The 20,543-nt window shown below is 44.2% G+C and overlaps 1 protein-coding gene across 1 annotated transcript in view; it reads left to right on the top strand.

Moving 5' to 3' along the window:
- Window positions 1-20,543, top strand: part of LOC146833096 (A.superbus venom factor 1-like) — a 663,114-nt gene that overhangs the window by 526,239 nt on the left and 116,332 nt on the right. Inside the window, exon 37 of the mRNA XM_085600729.1 lies at window positions 3,594-3,683. Within this exon, the coding sequence (XP_085456855.1) occupies window positions 3,594-3,683 (90 nt within the window). The remainder of the gene's footprint in view (window positions 1-3,593; window positions 3,684-20,543) is intronic.

Raw genomic sequence — 20,543 nt, 5'->3', positions numbered from 1 at the left:
TAACAATATTTTATCATTAAGGTTTCATATTAATGCTATGAAGCGGAGACAAGTTGGCATCGTAGCTCTATATAAAAAATACACACGAATATAAATATGTGTGCGAGTATGGTTAAAGCACCAAGCGCTTTACAAATGCCCCTTAACATAAAATATGTATACAATTATTTAATAGCTTAATTAGGATAAAAAAAATCGGATTTATTTGCAGGCGTACATAAATTATGACTGGCGAAAGCACAGCACGTTGTGTAGATTGTAACCTGACCCACAAGTAATGCAGTTGCCACCCTGTGCGCCGCTGCTTGCTTCCGAGGTAAAACGCCGTGGGAGTGAACATTACAAAAGAGGTGGTACATGCACCCGCCTTTATCCATTTGTGTGCTTTCATTATAGAAAGCCACACACAAAAGCCAATCCAATGTGTGGGAGGAGTTGGTCCCACACAGAGTAGACACAAGAAGACTCGCATGGCGCTGCTAGGATCGACCTAAAAAGTCATGAGAAATGTCCTTATAAGATAATGCTTCTAAAATGGAACAAGGTATCATGAAAGACGTATTTGTCGGGTAACTGACTCTGCTCAATCTTTCTTCTTACTGGACAATTCTATAGACAAACTATATATTTTCCCAAAATGCCTTTACTTTTGTGTAAAACTTACCCCACGTGACAGGGCACGGATTATTCATTGGGGTTGTGGTATCAAGAGGTTTCAAAGAAGGCCTGTGTTCGACCGGTAGGAATGGGCACGTTACACAACATGAGCGGTATGAGGAGTCCGTGAAAAGTCATGTTAAAGTGCTCGAAGGAGAACAACCACTGAGATATAAAATTATTTCGAGGATTGCCCTCCTCCCAACCTTCCAGAGTATTCCCTCCTATTCCAAAACATGCTGTGGGATTTTATTTTAATAATGATGTTTACCATCAATATATGCTACACTCAGACTGAATCTTTTGGTGATTAACATTATTACGGCTCAATTTAACAGAGATTATTTGATCGAACAGAGACACAAACTCTTTTTACTTCGAAGACTGTGCGATGAAAGGTATAAAAACCAAACAAAATGACTGCTAATCTGGGCCCGGTACTTTAAAAAGGCCTTAGAGCACAGAACCATTCCAGGCTTTCCACAACTCTTAGCAAAGTCTGGAGAGCTGAGATATTCTTCAGGTAACAAGAAAAACGCATTTCAATAAAACAGGAACACGCATTTTAATGAGATCTATATATTAGTCCTGTGCGGCGAGTGCAAACTGGAGCGGGCTACTGTCACTTCTGCCCTACTTGTCCAATAGATGGGCACAGAAAACATTCAGCTAAATCCTGGCATCCAATTATTTAGGTTTGAGGTGCCTTCTCTTAACACTACTAATGAAAAGAGACAATTAGTCACATGTTTTAATTAAACCTGGAATGCAAAAGGCAAACCAAGAAACTGTCCCTGTGTGTGGAGAGGCAGCTCTTGCTGTTCACTTGGATGGGGTCAGCATTACCAAGTAAGGTCACCCAGTGCGGAGTACCAGACACAGCAGGACTGGACATTCTAAACAAAAAAGTCAACTGTTCCGGAAGCACGAATGCTCGTTTCGAATAGTAAAGGCCTGGAAAATAAAGGACGAAATATCTCACAGAGTTTTGCACATATTGTAAGAGGATCACTAATTCGATCCGGTTACAATGTAAACAGCATGATGATATTGCCATAACAGGTATGAGCACGCTCAGCTTTGGCTGTTCAGCCCTGATCAGGGTGAAACATGCTTCGGGCAAACAGCAGGCGTAACGCACAAGCCACGCCGTGCCTGAACCAACTTCAAACAGAGCACCATCAGAACCTTGAATCAGAGTTAGCTAGTGATGTTACAAGCCCTACTATGTCCTTTGTCCCCTGTCTCACCACTGGTTCAAATTACAGTCAGTTGAAGCTGCCGCTAATACTGTCTGCAGCTAGTGACTACTTGTTAAAGTTCAGTCTTAAAGGTCAGTGGTGCAAGTCAGAGTACAGATACTATGGGTCACTGGTTACAGTTGTATTATGAGCTCCATATGCCCCCATTTCATTTCACCCACAGCACAAGCTGTCAGGAGCTGTAACATCAGGGTGACTCGAGCTACTGAAGTGTTCCAGGTGAAAGACGAAACCAATGGACTAGTTCTCTGGAAAGTGAGTGAGAAGAGAGAACTGTGTGGAATCTGTAACAACCTTAAACTGAAGAGTGACTAATACATGGTAATTTGTGGCAGCAAATACAAACAAGACAAGCCCGGCGGAGCGTGGCGCGCGCGCTTGGCGGGGGCGGGGGAGCGCATTCCAGGCGGGGGAGCTGACCCTTTGAAGTACGATGCCAAAAGCGGATTGCATGGCAGCACAATGCACGTGATTGTGCGTGTGCTCGCCATGCAATCCGCTTTTGGGAGCCCCTTACTAGAGTCTCGCTGAGCGATCGCTTACGCGATAGCCAGCGAGACCTAACAAGCATTGGCATAGCCAATAGGTCTCGCCTTTGGGACCTTATAAGTGTTTAGCTATGCAATAGTTGCATAACTAAATACTTATAAGGTCCCAAAAGCGAGACCTATTGGCTATGCAAAGCGGCCGTGCGGCCACGAAAGTGATCGCGATCAAACATCAAAGCGGCCGTGCGGCCGCTAAAGTGAAAGTAATCATTTCGCGGCCGCTTTGATGTTCTCAGTGGCCGCGCGGCTCACTGAGAACATCAAAGCGGCCGCGAAATGATCATGCAGGCTGCCAAATGGTGCGCGCGCCCGGCGCACATGCACTGTAGTTGGCGGCCTGAAAGCACTGGTTTGCACTTCCAAATCCCCCTTTTACAAAAGCTCTCGCGAGAGCAGCGCTAAAGCGCTGGCTCAGGCGAGACCTAAAAATGTTTGTCTGAGGAGAAACATCTTTTGCTAAATCACCATGAAATATGATTATGTTGCCTTCCCTTTCCTATACTAGGAAAGCTTTTACTTCTTCTTTTGACTTAAATAAATTGGATACGTTTCCAAGGTGTGAATGTATCTGCAAACTGTTTGTGAGTATTCCTGCTCCAGTTGCTTATCTGCATGTGCATTTAGGGTTCTTACGTTACAAATGCCTTAGTTGAACCATAGTTGGTGTGGGCTCTGGGATATTTAACAATTTCTTCCAAGACTTGTGCAGCTCAAAGCCCCGGGGAGGCAGGAAAAAATGTGAATACGTTAGGTTGATGGTAACTTTAAATGCATGAAAATGTTTGTTCTAACTTTATATGATAAACTGCAATATTGTACTTTTTAAAAACAGTAAGCATTTACTAAAACTAGACATAGACATTGCATTATACTCAATCTAGAAAACAAATGTTCATTTTTATATAGGCTATATTGTGAAATGGTCCCTCAGTTCTTTTCAATAGGTTATTTATATTCAGAAGCATATCTAGTTTAAATGTTCCCTTCTTCCTTAACCCACCCATCATGCTTTTTGTGCTATGCCTGGTAAGATGTCTTCCTTCTAACAGGTAGTCTTCAAACTACTATGAATTTATATTGAACAAATAATTGCATCTAATACACATCACTTATTGTTAATATTTAGAGAGCCGCTGTACAAAATTCTATCATCCAGATAAGGAGAGTGGGCTTTTGAACAAAATATGTCAAGCAGACGTTTGCCGATGCGTTGAAGGTAATGTTTTCTGATCCAACGGTAATCGTCAGCTGCCATCATGTGATTTTTTTCTTAACTCTTTATTGTTTTCTATATCCTTTTTATTTGCTTTTAACATTTTACCTAGTACAGATCATTTGTTATACCATAATAATTTTTACAGAGTTGTCATTTTGCACAAATCTTTCTACTTTGAACTTTTTTCTCATTTTCTCATTTCAATCTTTTTTCGACATCAATGCCATAAAGGTTACCTACAACAATAGCATTTAAAACATCTTATGGATATATTAAATGTAACTTAAAAGTACTCACCCAAATTTATCAGTGCCAGGACTCTCAGCACTTCGTACCGTTGCATTCATATATCACTTGGCATCGCACAAAAGACAAAAGAGAATTTACAATCATAAAAGCAGCAGCTGTCAGGAAAAATCATCATAAAAAAGAAAAAGCGATAAACCACAAGAGTGTTCTATGTCGTGCCTTAGTTTAAAGTGCACTACGCATTTTCGTGGGGTTAAATAGGCAGTCTCAATGGAGTGACCATAAGAAGTTGTGTAAAACGCGAGTTTAAAGTGAAGAGTTGATATATTAGTCTCGAACCAAGAACATGTCAGCTAAGCAAGTACTGTCAGCACATCATACAGTTGCAGACGTTTGTCGCTAGGCATCACACAAGGGATAAAAGAATGTTTACAAACATAAAAGCAAAAGTTATCAGAAATTCGCATCATTAAAAGGAGAGGTCAGCCCCACATCCGTTCTTTGATGTGCCTTGGTTAATGGTACACAGTGTATTTCCTTGCTGTTGGTCAAAGCAAACTCAAAAAGGCAGATTTTAGGCAGTAGTGCAAGACTGCAAATTTAAAGTGCAGAATTGGCATGTGGGTCTCAGACGATGGGCAAATCGGCTTGTCGTGAAGTATCAGAGAGCATTTAAACAAAACACCTGTCTGCCGACACATTCTTTCATTAGATTGAACAAACTCAAGATAAGCAGACCCTAGAAAGTAGTGCAGAATAGCAATTTTAAAGTGCTATTGGCATTCTGATCTAAAGCCAGGTGCCAAACGAGAAGGACGGGTAAGAAACCGACCGTATTCGGGATACACACTCATTCTACAAAATCCTCACAAGGGGTCCACTATGTATACTAGAGAGGTATCCCGCCAGATGTAAATTGATACGTAAGAACATAACAGATGATAGCAGTTCCTCCTTGGGGCTACTGGCAATTACTATGCAGTCAAAGAAGCCTGTGTGGATGTTAGTAGCTTCTGCGATATTTACATCTGTAGCCAGTAATACATCAGGTTTAGAGTGGCGCTTACGAGATCTAAGGTAATGGTAGACAGGGAAATCAGGTCAAGCTGCAACATGATGGCACTTAAGTACCCACTTATTATTTGTTTGCTGAAGATCCCTAGTTAACTGCGTGACACGGGGACGGATGACGTGTTGTCCCAGAATGGGAGTAGCTGGAGGCAGAGGAGGTTATGATCGCTCTCAATCCTTTAGGTAACTACTATATTATTCACCTTGTATAAGAGTCTTAAGTTGATCAATATATAATCATTACTACTCTCATGGATGGGTTTGTTATATGTAAAAGCCCCACTGTATCTGAATTGTTGTCTACCATTTGTAGCCCTAAGTCTATATTCCAGTGTCAAGGCCTTCAGCTGCAGGGCAGCTTGAGTCCACCTTTTTATAGGAGGTAGATCGTGTTGAGGTCTACCCTAATGCTTGTCTTTCTCCAAGGACAGTTTGATGTTGTTTGAGTCTAGGTATTCATTGGTGGTGTTGAAGTCCCCGAATAGTATGACGTAATGTGTATTGTGCATCTTCTCCCATTGCCTCTCTAGTGTGTGGAGTGTTTCAGATATTTTGCCACCCTTGACCTCTCTGGCGTAGATATTGTATATGTCAACAATGAAGCCCCTGTTAGACCTGATGCGAATTCCCTGAATATCTGGGGAATCGATTTCCAACTTGTGTATAAAGCAGTTTAATGAGGGTCTAGGCCATATTATCAGACAGCCCTATGGCCTGCCACAATGATTAGCTTTGGCTGGAATCCAATAATTTGTATACCCATCCTTAAACACAGACTCTATCCTTCAGGTTTCCTGGAATAAACAGCTGTCGAAATCTTCAATAAAATCAATCCAGTCAGACAGTTGTAATTTGGATTTTAAGCCTGCCACATTACAGGATACCACTTCTAGGGTGCTACTTATGTCGTTATTTAATAAGTTAGGGGCCTTAGAGATTTCATTAGATGGAACCAAGCTTTTGGCAGAGGAATATAGCTATTGCATCAAGCGGGACCCGATGATTGGGAACCGAGGTGCCCCCCCAGCAAGTTAGTGTTTGGGGTGCAGTAGATAACGCCCTAGATTTTAATGGTCATAAGCTGTTAGTCAGCGACCACTTGCAGCTTGCCTCAGGGAGAGCATGTTGGATCGCAGGGCATGACATAGGGTAGTCAGTCCAAATCACCCAGGACAGAGTCGCGATCAGATGGAAAGTTTGGCCTTGTATTTGATTTGTTCATTCGTTAGTCCCAGAAATAATTGAATTGGATGGAGGAGCCATTTGGCGGGCAAGTCCTGATTTCAAGTGCCACTGAACTGTCTGCTACTTTCCTGTCAACAGATTCAGTTCAATAAAGTCAAATTCGAAACCATGGGCAGGATATCTTCTAGCATTTACAATGTCTTCCCTAATCACGGATCTACAATGTCTAACATGGCGTATCCAGTGACTGACCTTATTAATCAAGGAATCCTCTTCCTCGTATCTCAGTGCAAAGGGGAATTTTGGAGCATTGGTCATATAGATCGAGCCTGGCAGGGGTGAACTTTTATTACATTTATTGGGTGCAGGGTGTCTACTGTTTTTCGAAACTTGTATTACTGCAGGACACCATGCATTTTCAAAAGTTCTGCAATTACTACTTTGGTGTTGAGTGGCATAGCCTAGGTGGGCTGTATAGTATCTCTGGCTAATCCACTCATGGAGTTTAGGGGGCCAAAACAAGACTAAGAGCGAGGTGAAGTCTGAATCTGGCCCGAGGCCTGCATATCCCTATCAAATTCGGAATTTGTGGCACCCTGAGCTGGCATTTCATTTGACCTTCTGTGTGAGTCCTCTTGCCTTATTGGGCAATTAGAAGGAAAGTTGGTCTTTAAGAGATTGCCTGGGGATCTCACTCCGCAACTACATGGTCCACCCCTTTTGGTCTCAGTTACAGCAATGAACAAAGGTTTTACTATTAGGGGGTGGGCACAGTTCACAGTGTTTTACTCCATGGAATTCCGCGGAGTTCCACCCACCCCTAAGCCCTTCCTGACAAGAGAAACGTTTATTGTAGCTAAAACACTGCCACTTGAGTCGCATGAGGACTAAACAGGTAGATCTCAGCATTCCGCCTTGTCTCCAGACTACTATCAGAGAGGAGAATCTAACATTTCGATAAACAGGTCTCACTTTCACATATTCAAAGGACTGGACATTGCTTTAGAATAAAATTATATTTTTTGAGTCCTGTTACACAAACACTCAACCTACTAAAAACAGCATAATAAATCTGAGACTTCTGGGTCTTCACAGAACATTACCAGTCCTCTCTTTGAGTTACCCGCACATGCAGGATACGACTGAAGTGGGACCCAGTCGATGATTACCCAGTCCACCTAGGGCAGACGTCTTCAGACTGTGGGGCGCACCCCCCTGGGGGTCCGTGACGGTATTCTCAGGGGGGCGCAAATGTTTCAGAAAAGAAGTGTAAATGAAGATGTCCTGGAATCGCGAACTTATGTATTTGTTCCGTTTTAAGGCTATCTTCATTTACATGCAGCCAATGGGGCATTAAAAAAAGCATGGGAACTGCGATTTTAAGTTTCACGGGGCAAAGGTCAGTAGCTGTGATGCCAGGGTCAATTACTGGCCTACAAAGAACAAAAAAATATTCAGTGTTTTTTTCCAACTTTGTTAACTGGGAAAGGCACTGATAAAGGATGACATCTCAGTTGGTTAATGCAGTCGCTGCAGATTTCTGTCTGTGTGAGAGTCAGAGAAGTGAATCCTGCTTGGAGCAGTGGGGAATAGCGATTTTTGTTTTTATGCTACAAGGTCCCTAACTTTGGCAGAAAGCACTGTGAATGTGTCATTATTTTACAATTTTGTTACACACAGCATAAGAAAGGCTGCAGCAAAATGATTAGGTCCAGATTTACAAAGACTGCGTCAGGCTTGTGCTACTTTTTTTTAAAACAAACCTGCCGCAAATTGTTTTGGTATTAACAATCCAGTGCAAATTACAATTTGCACTGGATTGTACCCAAGTGTAATACAAGTCTGCGCAGCACTGCGGTAGGGACCAGATTTACTAATGGTTTGCATTACTTTTGTAATGCAAACCCTATGCAAAATGTTAATGTTATATCCTGCTTAATTGATTATCATTTTAGTCCAGCCCTGCTGCCACTAGCTGCTCAGCCAGAGCGTGAGATGGTCATAGAATGTTGGTGTGCCTGTGATGCATGGAATGCCTGGGTGTCTGAGTGCATGAGTGTTGGCAGTTGAAGATGGGCTGAGCAGCTAGGGAGGCTGCTCCTGGTGGGGCTGGTACCACACTAGGCTGGCTGGAGTAGAGACAGTTGTAACCTGAACTGGAAGTTGAATAAAGAAGACTGATAATATATACTGGCTCCAGGTGTCTATCTACAGTGACCACAACATTTATTTTGGCGACGAGGATGGGATCTTCTGTTGTGCTTCCTAGCTGCTTTTGGACGTACGGTGTGCACCGACGCGCCGTGAGCCACTCTGCTGCGACGTGATAGCGTGCTGCCATCTTGTGGTTGGCGTCCGCTGTTGCTTTTCCTTTTGGTGTTCCTGATTAGTGGAGAGTTGCCGAGTTCAAGTTTCTTCCTGCCAACCATGGTGTTAGCGTTTCTTTTGAATAAAGTTTTCTGCAACTCGGCGTGAGGGTCAGGGACAACGCGGTGTCTGCATGACTTCTACTTCTGATCTGAAGATCGACTGGACGGCCGGGGACAACGCGATGTTTGTTAGAGTATACTTGCTGAAGGGTCGTCTGACTGCTTGGAATTCACCGTGAGAAATGGTGTTGAACCTGCTTGGAATTCGGCAAGATAAGTTGAGGAACACACCGTGAGGAATGGTGAAGAACCACTTTCCTGCACACAGTTTGTCTATGTTTTTGATGACTATGCTTCAGGTACAAAGGTGCCCTGTGACTCTCACAGGTTGTGTATTTATTCTCTTACGGAGGAGAAGTGTTATCACAATCATACCTCGGGTGTGTGAGCGCTCACCAGCATGTTTTACGTGGGCATAATACTTTATTTAGAGGCATATGTATAGTGTGTAGTGGTCATGGTTTCAGGTGGTGTGCATTGTTTTTGTGTCCCCACAGTGTTGTGATGATTTGTGTGACTTAAGTTGGGGACCAGACCTTTCTCAAATCGGGTGAGATATCGCTCACCGGCGTGGGGCACAGTGCATTACTGTTCTACAGTTAACGGAATGGCAATATGTGTTAGTATTGTACCAGGAAAAAAGAGTCGTGATCCCACAGGTGTTTAGTTTGAGGATGGGTCCTGTGTGTGGTCATCACATTGTTCCCATACATGAGGGAAGGTTGTGGGCAACAGCCCTGTGATTAGTTAAAAGTTTGTTACTCCCATAGGGGTATGTAACCTCCACAAGGGGGTCAAGAGCTCTTTTTGTATTAATGTTTGGTTACTCTTAACCCTCACACTGGGTTGGGTTATGGTTTAGTCCATAAATAGTTTGTACCTAGGTTAACCCTCACACTGGGTTGGGTTATGGTTTAGTCAATAAATAGTTTGTACCTAGGTTAACCCTCACATTGGGTTGGGGTATGGTTTAGTCCATAAATAGTTGTGCACAGTACTAATGTACATCCCTTCACGGGAGTTGTTATGGGTGACGATCCATATACTTGTTTGTTTCCCTTTCTCTTGGGATTGTAGTTGTAGGGTATGCTATCTTTAAAGCTACTTTTAGTTATACATTGGGGCATTGGTTGTGTGGGGTCTTTTACCCCTTGCGTTGTAGTGCATTACGTCATAGTGTTTAATGCAAAATGCTTCAAATGTATTTCTGGTAATGTTATTGTTGCTTCAAAATGTTTTATTCTTTTAGGGAGGGATGGGAGATATTGCTTATCAAATGTATTTATCTTATCCGTTCTTTCTGTGTATAATGGTTCTTTGTACTGCGATGTTTTAATTTTATGTTTGCATCCGTGGGGCTTGTACCATTATTCGTTTTTCTTGTGGATAGTTCTTCCTTGATGTTTTATCACTTGCATGTTTTGTTTTCGTTGAAGAAAAAGGGATAATGTTATATCCTGCTTAATTGATTATCATTTTAGTCCAGCCCTGCTGCCACTAGCTGCTCAGCCAGAGCGTGAGATGGTCATAGAATGTTGGTGTGCCTGTGATGCATGGAATGCCTGGGTGTCTGAGTGGATGAGTGTTGGCAGTTGAAGATGGGCTGAGCAGCTAGGGAGGCTGCTCCTGGTGGGGCTGGTACCACACTAGGCTGGCTGGAGTAGAGACAGTTGTAACCTGAACTGGAAGTTGAATAAAGAAGACTGATAATATATACTGGCTCCAGGTGTCTATCTACAGTGACCACAACAGTTATGCTGGGATTTACTATCCAAAGCAAGTCAGGATTTGCATTGGATAGTTTCCCAAAGTAACTGCTGCCTTGCCTTACTTTGTATCAAAGGTGCGTTTCATGGGTAGCGCATGGGTGTCTTTGCAAAAGGTACATTAGGGCTCATATTCTTTTCTAGCATTAGAGCAGAGGGAACCCTTGCTGCAGAAGAGACAACGAATAGGTGCTATTTTGTCTGAAAGGTATAGAGAACATGTGTCAAGACTGGAGTGACGAGAAGGCATGGAAAGGAAGGGGTGAAAGAGGTACACGTATCTGCCTGCTACTCAGGAATGCATATATCATTAGTGATGCATTTGGTGTTGTTTTGGGGCCCAGGAGTGTGAGTGGCTCACAACTCCCCTCAATTATGGGAAGCAGTGTTTTTTGATCAATTTCTGTTTTTGTTACAAGCATTTACTCTTTTATAAGTCTCACATTAAGGTACCCCTTAAGCTCAGCCCTGCCCCTCCAGCTCTACCAGTCCTTGCCATAATGTTTTCGAGGGGGGTCCAACTTCAAAATATTTAGTTTAGGGGGCTCAGTGCAACAAAGTTTGAAGACCTCTGACTTAGGGTAACCTCCACCCGAGATATCATCAGGGTGAGTGGTGGGGAATGAGCATGTCTTAAATGTGTGGTCAAGCATTGAGATCAAATGGAGTGACAGACACAGCAAGACATCTGGGTGGGGAAGTGGCAAACCCTCTTTTTGTATAGGCAACACTTACCCACATCTTGATCGTAAGGATTTGTGTTAAACAGAGGCATATCTATGCTGAGGCTTTACTTTCAGTGCCCGGCTCCTAAGGTCACTACCAGTTCAGAATTTCAGTGGACAGTTTGTTTCACTTCTTTAATGGATGTCTTGTCCTGTAGTTACTGAGAAAAAGGGCCAATGCTTGTGGTGTCCAGGTGCTCACAGCCAATTGACTAGAAGAAACATATTCTCATTTGGTCTGTGGAAGTGCAACGATCGTGGATATGTTTGGAAGTACTGTTGTCATTGTATTGGCTAGAGAGCTTTTGTTAGCTAGCTTCATTGGATATGGGTGGAGACTGTATTGTGGCTTTGGAATGGTTGGGGAAACACTTGCAAGTTACACATTAAGCATGGGGCCCTGATAATCAACGTGCTATATGCACAATTTTTAGTGTCTGTTCATCCTGTCTGGTATGACAGAGGCATGCATGGCTAAACCACGCATGCCTCTACAATTCATCCCCAACCAGAAATACCTCATAACCACGCATTCCTTTACCACGCATGCCTTTACCACACCATTTTGTGGTAAAGGCAAGATTGTAAAGGAGATATGCGTGGTTAGATTTGCCACTACCCCAACCCCCCTCCTGCCCAGTGCCCTAAAATTCTATCCCCTCCACCCTCCTTCCCTAAGGCCTAAAACATAACTTGCTCTACCTCTTGCCCCACCCTGAGGCCTAAAACGATGCCACTTAAAAAAAACGACCCTGACCCCCTGCACCCTGAGCCCTAAAACCTACCTTTACCCCTAAATCCCCCAAAAACCAGACCCAGCGCTTAAATTACCCCTCCCCTCCCCTCACCCTAAGCCCTAAAACCCTTCCAAAAATTAACCCGACCCCCCTGAGCCCTAAAACCCTTCCAAAAATGACCCCCTCCCTCGCCCAGAGGCCTAAAACCATTCCCTCTTTAAAGAAAGGACCCCAGCCCCCTCACCCTGAGCCCTGAAACCTACCTTCACCCCTAAATCCCCCCAAACCCAGCCCCAGCGCTTAAAATGTCCCTGACCCCCCCTCCCCTCGAGCTCTAAAACCCTTCCAAAAATTACCGCAACCCTCCGCCACTGCCCTGATCCCTAAACCCCTTCCAAAAATTACCCCAACCCTGACCCCCTTCCCCCACCCTGAGCCCTTCCAACCTACCCCCAATCCTTTAAAAGTGACCCAGCCCCACTTGCCTGTCCACTTCCAGGGCTTCCTGTTCCGATGCTTCCTTTCTCGACTTGTCCTTTTAGTCTCCCCGCCCATCCAGACAGCTAGACTGCGCACTGCCTTATCCATGCATATTCGTGGTTAAGGCATGTGCGTGGTTAAGGCAAGCGTGGTTTAGCTTGCGGGGAAACAGCACGCGTGTCTCAGCCCACGTAGTAAAGGTCATTTCCTGTCCCGCCCTATTGTCACTAGAGAGGCTTCAATGATTCCAATATAAAGATGCTTTCAGTGTATCTATTCCTCTGTTTGTCTGCCATTGAGACTGCACGAGACCGAGCCGCTAAGACAGTATGTGAGGAACGAACCCCATCACTCTTGTAAGACACTCTTACTTTTATTGGACTCTGCCATGCAGTAGCTTCTATCGCGTGAAGTACCGCCGAGAGCCAGCCGGTCAGTAGCTGCATCACGACTGCATGATCTCACGCAACCTCATTACAAACAAAGCCCAGTTGTCCAACTGAAACTCTGGTATCCCCTCATTTTGGAACTGTTATGTTTATTTTGCATTAATGTTTGTGTCCTGTCTTGTAATTCTAGAGATGAGCCTCAGCAGAGGTTTTGTGCAAGCTTTCCAGTTTCATGACCTACTGCTCTTCTGACATGCTACACGGTCTTAGGGAAAAACAACATAGTTTTACTTGACAGTCTATTGCTGAATGATTAATTCCACCACCGGAGTTACAGAATATATTAGTAATTACGTGTTACAAGAGTAACACAGAATAACCAAAATCCTCCTATTCAGACAGCTGATTTAAAAATTCCACCCCCCCCCCCAATTCACCATGTCGGTGAGATGAATTATCTTGGTCTTCAGCCCCCTATCTCAGCTCTCATCTCCCCAAGAAGATCTTGGGGGTAGTCCTGAGGTGGTTCCAATGGCCCTGCCGCCGCCCTCTGGTCAGACATCTCAGAAGAGGTCCCAGGGGTGTATAGAATAGCTGGAGGAACTTGCAAAGGCTGAAAGCTATTGCTGCAGGTTATAGTTGGCTCTAAAGGGGGATACGTAATGAAGCTGAGTGATTATGAGCTTTCCTACTAGGGATCAGAAGTATAACCTTTGCCAAAGGAGTGTCCCTGGCTGATGGATGTGAAGTACTGGGTTTTTCGGAACCCAGCGGTGCCAGGGAACACACCCGAAGACTTCGAGTTCTTCCTGTTTCAGACTACAGAAACACAGAGTCTTACGGTGGCGTCAAAGATCGTTTTATTGACTGCAGCCAGTAACAGGTATCCTAGAAGTACAACACGGTGTATATTCTCAGGAGACTGCTCTACCTTACAAAGCCAGTCTTCTCCTTTTATACAAAATATTATGCTTCAGGCAACATTCCTCGTTTTACGGTATGATCATTTACATACATTCACTACAAACGAAAAAGCAGAGTCATGATGACGATCCCACATTTCAGTTCGGCCAGCCCACAATTATTTACCCAGCGAGGCTCAGAACCCTCATCAGGTATCAGCAGACCCCAATAAAAACGGGCACCTCCTCCTCATAAAACAAGCCATAAAGCAGGAAACAGAGTCAGGTGTGAAATTGATTAGTCAGGGTTTGTGTGGGATGAAAGACTTTATGGTGTGTCAGGCCCTGATGCTAATCCCATATGTACGTCGTAAAAGGAACTGGTGAGACCGGACTGACCTCGGGCAGCGGAGTCAGTTCGCACAGGTCACAAAGGAGTCATCAGAAGGTGTACGTGTCCTTTAGGCCTAGGAATGGCCTTCGTGTGCAGCCTATGTGAGGGCAACCACAAAAATGGCTACCGCTCTAAGATGGAACCCGAGGAGTCAGTATGTAGTATCATATACAAGGTGAATTCATCGATGAAACGTAATGAAAACACTCGTACATATTGCATTTGCCATTTGCTGTTCGCTGATACCAAAATCGGCATGATAGGCCATGCCCCCAACGTGGTTCCTAAATTTAAAGTACCACAGACCCTCCTTTTGCTCTTACATAGGCAACAACTATACTCTCACTAATCTGAGTCCGGGTCTATATTCATAAGGTCATGGAGATGTTGCTGTAGCATCATCCTATTGCTTAGCTCGTCCCTTGATACAAGTTTCCTTACATATGATGTAACACAGAGGCTACACATTACAGGAGCACACTGTACACATAGACAGAACAGGAAAAGAATGGCTAAGATCATCCCAGTGGCTATTAGAATCTTCCATCCCCAAGCTGATATCAGTTCCCAGAACCACCCCATCATCGACCAATCTCCTTTATCCACATGAATAGATTCGGAAATCTTATGCAGATTGGAAATGGCTTGATAGACGGTCGGAGCGTTATCTGGTATGAAAATACAACAGCTAGATTGGATAACCTTACATACCCCACCACGGTCTGCAAGTATGACATCTAGAACCATACGGTTCTGCAACGTCATGAGGCGATCCACTTGGAGCTCAGCTGTCAAATTACCAAGGGCACCAGCCGTCATATTAACAGTGGATTCAACTACACTAGTCAGTTGTCTCAGGTTCCTACTATTGACCATTGGTCCCCAAAACGGCAGGAAACCCATGAAGAAGTCTCCCGCTTCCTGACCGGCAGTATCCTCCTGACTAACAACGCCTCTCACAACTCTGGTCTTGTGATAATGAGAGGCAGCAGAAAATGTCGGCGGTAGCAAATTTGCAACATAACACGTGCCCGAGAAATCAGGGGGCAACCATGTATATGCTCGGTCATTACAAACAAAGTATGCACCCTTGGCAGCCAAAAACGCAGGGGAAAACTGTGATGGAAAAATGTACGTTTCAGTACAGTCACTTTTTCCTAGTTGAGCTCTTGGATTCTGACCATTGCCTTGCAAGCAGAACCGACCTATGTGGGGTACGACCCAAATTGGGGAGGAACTTTTACGCTGTTTTTCGGCCAGACTAATGCTATACCCCGTCGCGTTCCAACCTACATAAGCTCGCAACTCATCCTTGGGAATAGATGAATATGCATCGATATCTCTGCTCATATCAGCAACTCCTTTCATCAAGGCCTTATTGTTCGTGCTAGGTCTAATGGAACGCGGTGGTCGCGGGGAGTAGGTATCTAGTGCAAAAAGAAACATAGTCTGGAATGCCCATGATGACCCATTGTAGCTAAACGGCAGCACTAGATATGGGATAGCCTTATTAATGGTATGTGGCATCAAACCACACACCCAGCAATTTGTTGTATTCATAACTAGTTGGTGCTGGTGCAGGAGTTGAATAAACGAATTGTTTACGAACTCAGAACGTCTAGCTTGTTCGTGTTCAGGCAGAGGGTGGAAAGAGTGTAAGGAGACAGTAGGAGGAGGTATGGGCTGTATAGTGGGTGTAAATGGCACTTGAGAAGACAATAATACACAACCTACAGAAAACATCGTCATACTAAGTAGTACAAACAGACATAACATTACAAAACGTTTGCTATTCATTACTTTACATATTCTACTTTTAAAGTTTATTTCCTCAACGGGTCTCTCCATCTTGAAAAACTCCATCCTCTAATTGTGCTGTTCGCGGCGGATGAGTGTCTTCTGCTCCGGAGTACACCTGTCAGTCCAGGGAACGCCCTAGACTAACCAGAACCGTTGACCTAACGTCTCCGGCTTGTACCCCAAAGTCTTGACACCGCGACCCTGCAGCTGAACCCGGATGGCGGTTCGAAAAAGCAAAAATAAGAAAGTTTCTCAGATGGAAGAGAGAGCTGTATTTCTCAAAAATATTAAAGAAAATAATTTTTATTTGTCCATAGTTCTAGGCCTCAAATTGTAACGACTTCTTGTTGGTACTGTCTGGTCTTGAAACAAGAGTTCAGGTTCTGTAGTGTCCAATCGGGTTGACGGTGGCACAGTTTCTTGCAAAATATTATCGCTTTCCTGCTCAGAGCTTATTCCTTTCACACGTGCATCGCTAAAGGGCACGAAACGAGGCACAGTGTCAGTCTCAGAATCAGCGATACCCTCCTGGACCCACCGGTCGTATGGTAGAGGCAAAGGGACTCTCTTACAATGTACACCGTGAATCCAGTTCTTTTTCCCTTTCACTCGAACAGCTGATCTTGTCGAGAGAAGGACGAGATGGGGGCCGGTCCAACGGGGCTCATCATTTTTCGTCCTTTTGAAATTCTTGACCAGCACCCATGATCCAGGATTGATAGGATGCCCTGGAGCTTCAGAGACCTGAGGCAGAGTATCGTGGACCTGTTGGTGTAAGACACGCAATTTAGCCGTCAATTCATACAGATAATCAAGCAGTACTGGATATTCGATCTCACTGAATTTTGTAGGTCTTGGCACACCCCATATATTGGCCGGACGGCCAAACACAATCTCATACGGACTAAGTCCCACTCGTGAGTGCACAGTCATTCTTGTTGAAAGGAGTGCTAAGGGCAGCGCGTCAGGCCATTTAAGACCGAAGCTCGCCTGAATCTTAGCCAACTTAAGTTTCAAAGTGCCGTTGTAGCACTCTACTAGTCCAGCTGATTGGGGGTGATTTGCAGCGTGAAACTTTTGTTTAATGTCTAGTCCCTCACATACATTCTTCATCACTCGACCCACAAATTCGCTTCCATTATCACTCCATACCATTCCAATTTACCCTTGCTCTCTCTCCATTCATTCAACTCTTTCTCTGAAGCTTCAGCTTGAAGGGACTTCACACTTTCTATTGTATCTTCACACATTCCAATATCACCAACCCATCTTGCAGGGCCTGCAACATACATTCGATTCGTCACATTCTTTGCTGTTTCTTTCGCGATTTCATCCACAAATGCATTACCACGACCAACATCATCAGTAACTTTCTTGTGTGCACTGCATTTCACAATCGCAACTTGTAACGGTAAGGTCAATGACTCAAGGAGATCATTCACCAACTGACCATTCTGAATTTTAGTTCCATGCGAAGTCAGGAACCCACGTTCTTTCCACAAGCGCCCAAAACTATGGGCCACGCCAAAGGCATACTGACTGTCAGTGTATATGTTCACTTTCATTCCTTTTGACAACACGCATGCTCTTGTAAGTGCAATTAATTCTGCTGCTTGAGCCGAATTATGTGGTATACGTGCAGTTTCAACAGCCGTGTGCAAAGTCGTGACAGCATATGCAGCAGTCGTATCACCATTCGGGAGCTTGAAGCACGAACCATCCACCCATAAGGTACCATCACACTCAACCAAGGCAGTATCTTTAAGATCCACTCTCCCTTTTGTTTCTTCTTCTGTTCTGAACAGACAATCATGCTGTTCAATCCCATCTGTGTCTGCTGAAATTGGCAACAAAGTAGCTGGATTCAACCCTCTTTATGTGTACATGACTCGCTAATAGTGTCAACTCATAACTTGACAATCGAGCACTAGTTAAGTGCTGTGTCTTGGTCCTGTTTAACAACGTGTCCACTGCGTGTGGAACCATCACAATCAACGTGTTATCCATTACTAACCCAGCAGACTGTCGAATAGAAACAGCTGCTGCCGCTGTGGCTCTTAAACAACTTGGCAATGCCTTGGCTACCGGATCCAAAATTGACGAAAAGTACGCGCACGGACGCTGTTTGTCTCCAAAAGACTGTGTCAGCACAGACAATGCACAACCTTCCTTCTCGTGCACATACAACGTAAAGGGCTTACTGTAGTCGGGGGTACCCAACACAGGAGCCGAACACAATGCATCACGCAATTCAGAAAAACTTTTTTGACAATCTTCAGACCATGGGACGGGATTTAGTGTATCTTTGCATGTCAATGCTATTAAAGGTTTTGCCAGCAAAGAAAAACTCGGGATCCACTGCCTACAGTATGAAGTAATACCCAAGAAAGCACGCACTTCTCTCTGTGTTCTTGGCACGCTCAATTGTGCAATGGCCTGAATTCTTTCTGGGGTCAGTTTCCTTCCCTCCTTCGATAGGAGATGACCTAAGTAGGTCACTTCTTGTCGACAATATTGCAGTTTTGAGAGAGACACTTTGTGATGAAAGGCAGACAAATGACGCAACAATGATAATGTAGCTTCTTTACATATCTCCTCAGTATCCGCGGCGATTAGTAAATCGTCAACATACTGAATAAGGGTAGCACCACTAGGTAAAACAATTGCATCAAGCTGCGCTTTTAAAGCTTGGCTGTATATTGATGGGCTTTCACAGTAGCCCTGAGGAGCGCGTTTAAAGCGGAAGCTTCGTCCTCCTAAACTGAAACCAAAAATATCCCTACTCTCCTCTGCGATCGGGATGCTAAAGAAAGCATTCTTTAAATCGACCACTGAGAACCAAGCAGCGGAAGCTGGAATCATAGTTAACAAGGCAGTTATATCAGGGACAACTGGAAACTGTGGCACAACTATCTTTTTGACTTCTCTAAGATCGATCACAAATCTGTAAACAGGTGGCTGTGAAGGGTCAGTACGTTTTAAAACAGGCAGAACAGGACTATTGCAAACGTTGCCTCTTGTCTCTTCAATTACATCCTTTTCAATCAAATCATAGATAATCGCTAGCAACGCTTTCTCACCTTGATTAGAGATCTTGTACTGGGGAATGCGTGGCAATTTAACATTGGCTTTCAAAGTAACCACGTATGGCGGTATTTCCAAGAGACCCACATCATTAAGACCAGAAGCCCAAAGGACATCCGGAAGAGACGACAATTCAGCTGGCAGTTTATTCTTTGACAAATACATTGGAGAAATCACTTCCCTACCCAGTGTAAGTTGTACTCCCGAGGGAGAACAATATAATGTCGCATGTAATCTCTTTAACAAATCCAATCCTAACAGGTTTTCACCACAACCTGTCGTTAAGATAAGGGGTGCTTTCAGCTCACAAGGTCCAACAGAAAGGGGCATAGGACTAGAGATCGGGTTCCTAACCGGGGCGCCAGAAAAACCTACTGAAACATTCATTTCGCCCGACAAAGGCGCGCCAGGGAGTTTTGAATGCATAATTGAACTTTTTGCAGCACCAGTATCCAACAGAAAAGGCTCTGACACGCCCGCTGTAGTCACTTTGACATACGGTCCACTCTGGTCCACTGGCACTGAAACAACTCCCTCTCTTTGTCTATGGCTGTCCTAGCAATCATTACCTTCTGCATTTTCATCTTCTGCATAATAGTCATTGTTATAGTACTGAGCTGTCCTACCAGACGCATTGGTTTGCTGATCAAAACTATTCAGTGTATTTTGAGATGGAAGGGGACGCGCGTTCTGGGGAACATTCCCGCGTCCTCTACCTCTAGGAGCTTGTTGACCACCTCTACCTCGGGTGCTAAAAGCGCCATTAGCACACTGTAACAAAATAGGACAACTATACTTGAAATGACCCTCTTCCTTACAATATGAACATTGATTGGGACCTACAGGAACGCGCGGTTGAGAAAACTCGTACCTTTGCACGTTTCTCTGAAACTGTGGCGGTTGCTGATAATTACTCTGACCACCACGTGGCGGGTAAGCCTGTTGTAAAAGAACCTTCGTCTTTAATTCTTTCGTCTTCTTGTCTGCTCTATCTTTCTCATCTTTATCCCTATTCTCGTAATACTGTGCAGTAGCCGGTATTTGTGCTGAAGAGGAAACAGCCCAAGAACTCTCAGAATCTTTCAATTTCTTACACAACTCGGGAAGCAAATTATGCACAAATTTATCAACAAATAATCGCTGACCACCTTCCGTACTCATATCTTGTCCACTATGGTCGATAAAAGTTTCTTCAAACCTGGTGAAGAAATCGGACACTGACTCATCTTTCTTCTGCTTGCATGCTGATAATTTATCCCAATTCACACGCATCGGGGGCATTAAAGTTTTCATGTAAGTAATGATCCTAGCAGGGAGTTCTGCTACCAAAGGCTCAGGCTTGGCACCACCAACTTGTCTAGTGTCTGCAGCAATGAGATTAGCCCATGTGTCACCCAGCTCTGCAGCATGATCTGCATTACGAATCAATCCCCACAAGGGCTGCGGAACAACATTCCCGAACAACATATCTATGTCAGCTAAATTCATGACACACGATTCTGCCGTCTGTGATAACTCCTTATAGTATCCTGCAGGGTTTTTACGGGGGTCAGGCAATGTCTGCTTAAGCACTATTACTTCAGATCGTTTCCAAGGGACATGCACCCAAACGCGCTGGAAATGAGCTGGAGCAGCAGCAATGCCTCGAT

This window comes from Triturus cristatus, chromosome 4_2 (genome assembly GCF_964204655.1).
Source record: "Triturus cristatus chromosome 4_2, aTriCri1.1, whole genome shotgun sequence".
In the NCBI taxonomy this organism is placed as follows: Eukaryota; Metazoa; Chordata; class Amphibia; order Caudata; family Salamandridae; genus Triturus; species Triturus cristatus.
The sequence above is the reverse complement of the archived record's forward strand: the minus strand, read 5'-3'. Positions and strand labels throughout refer to the sequence as shown.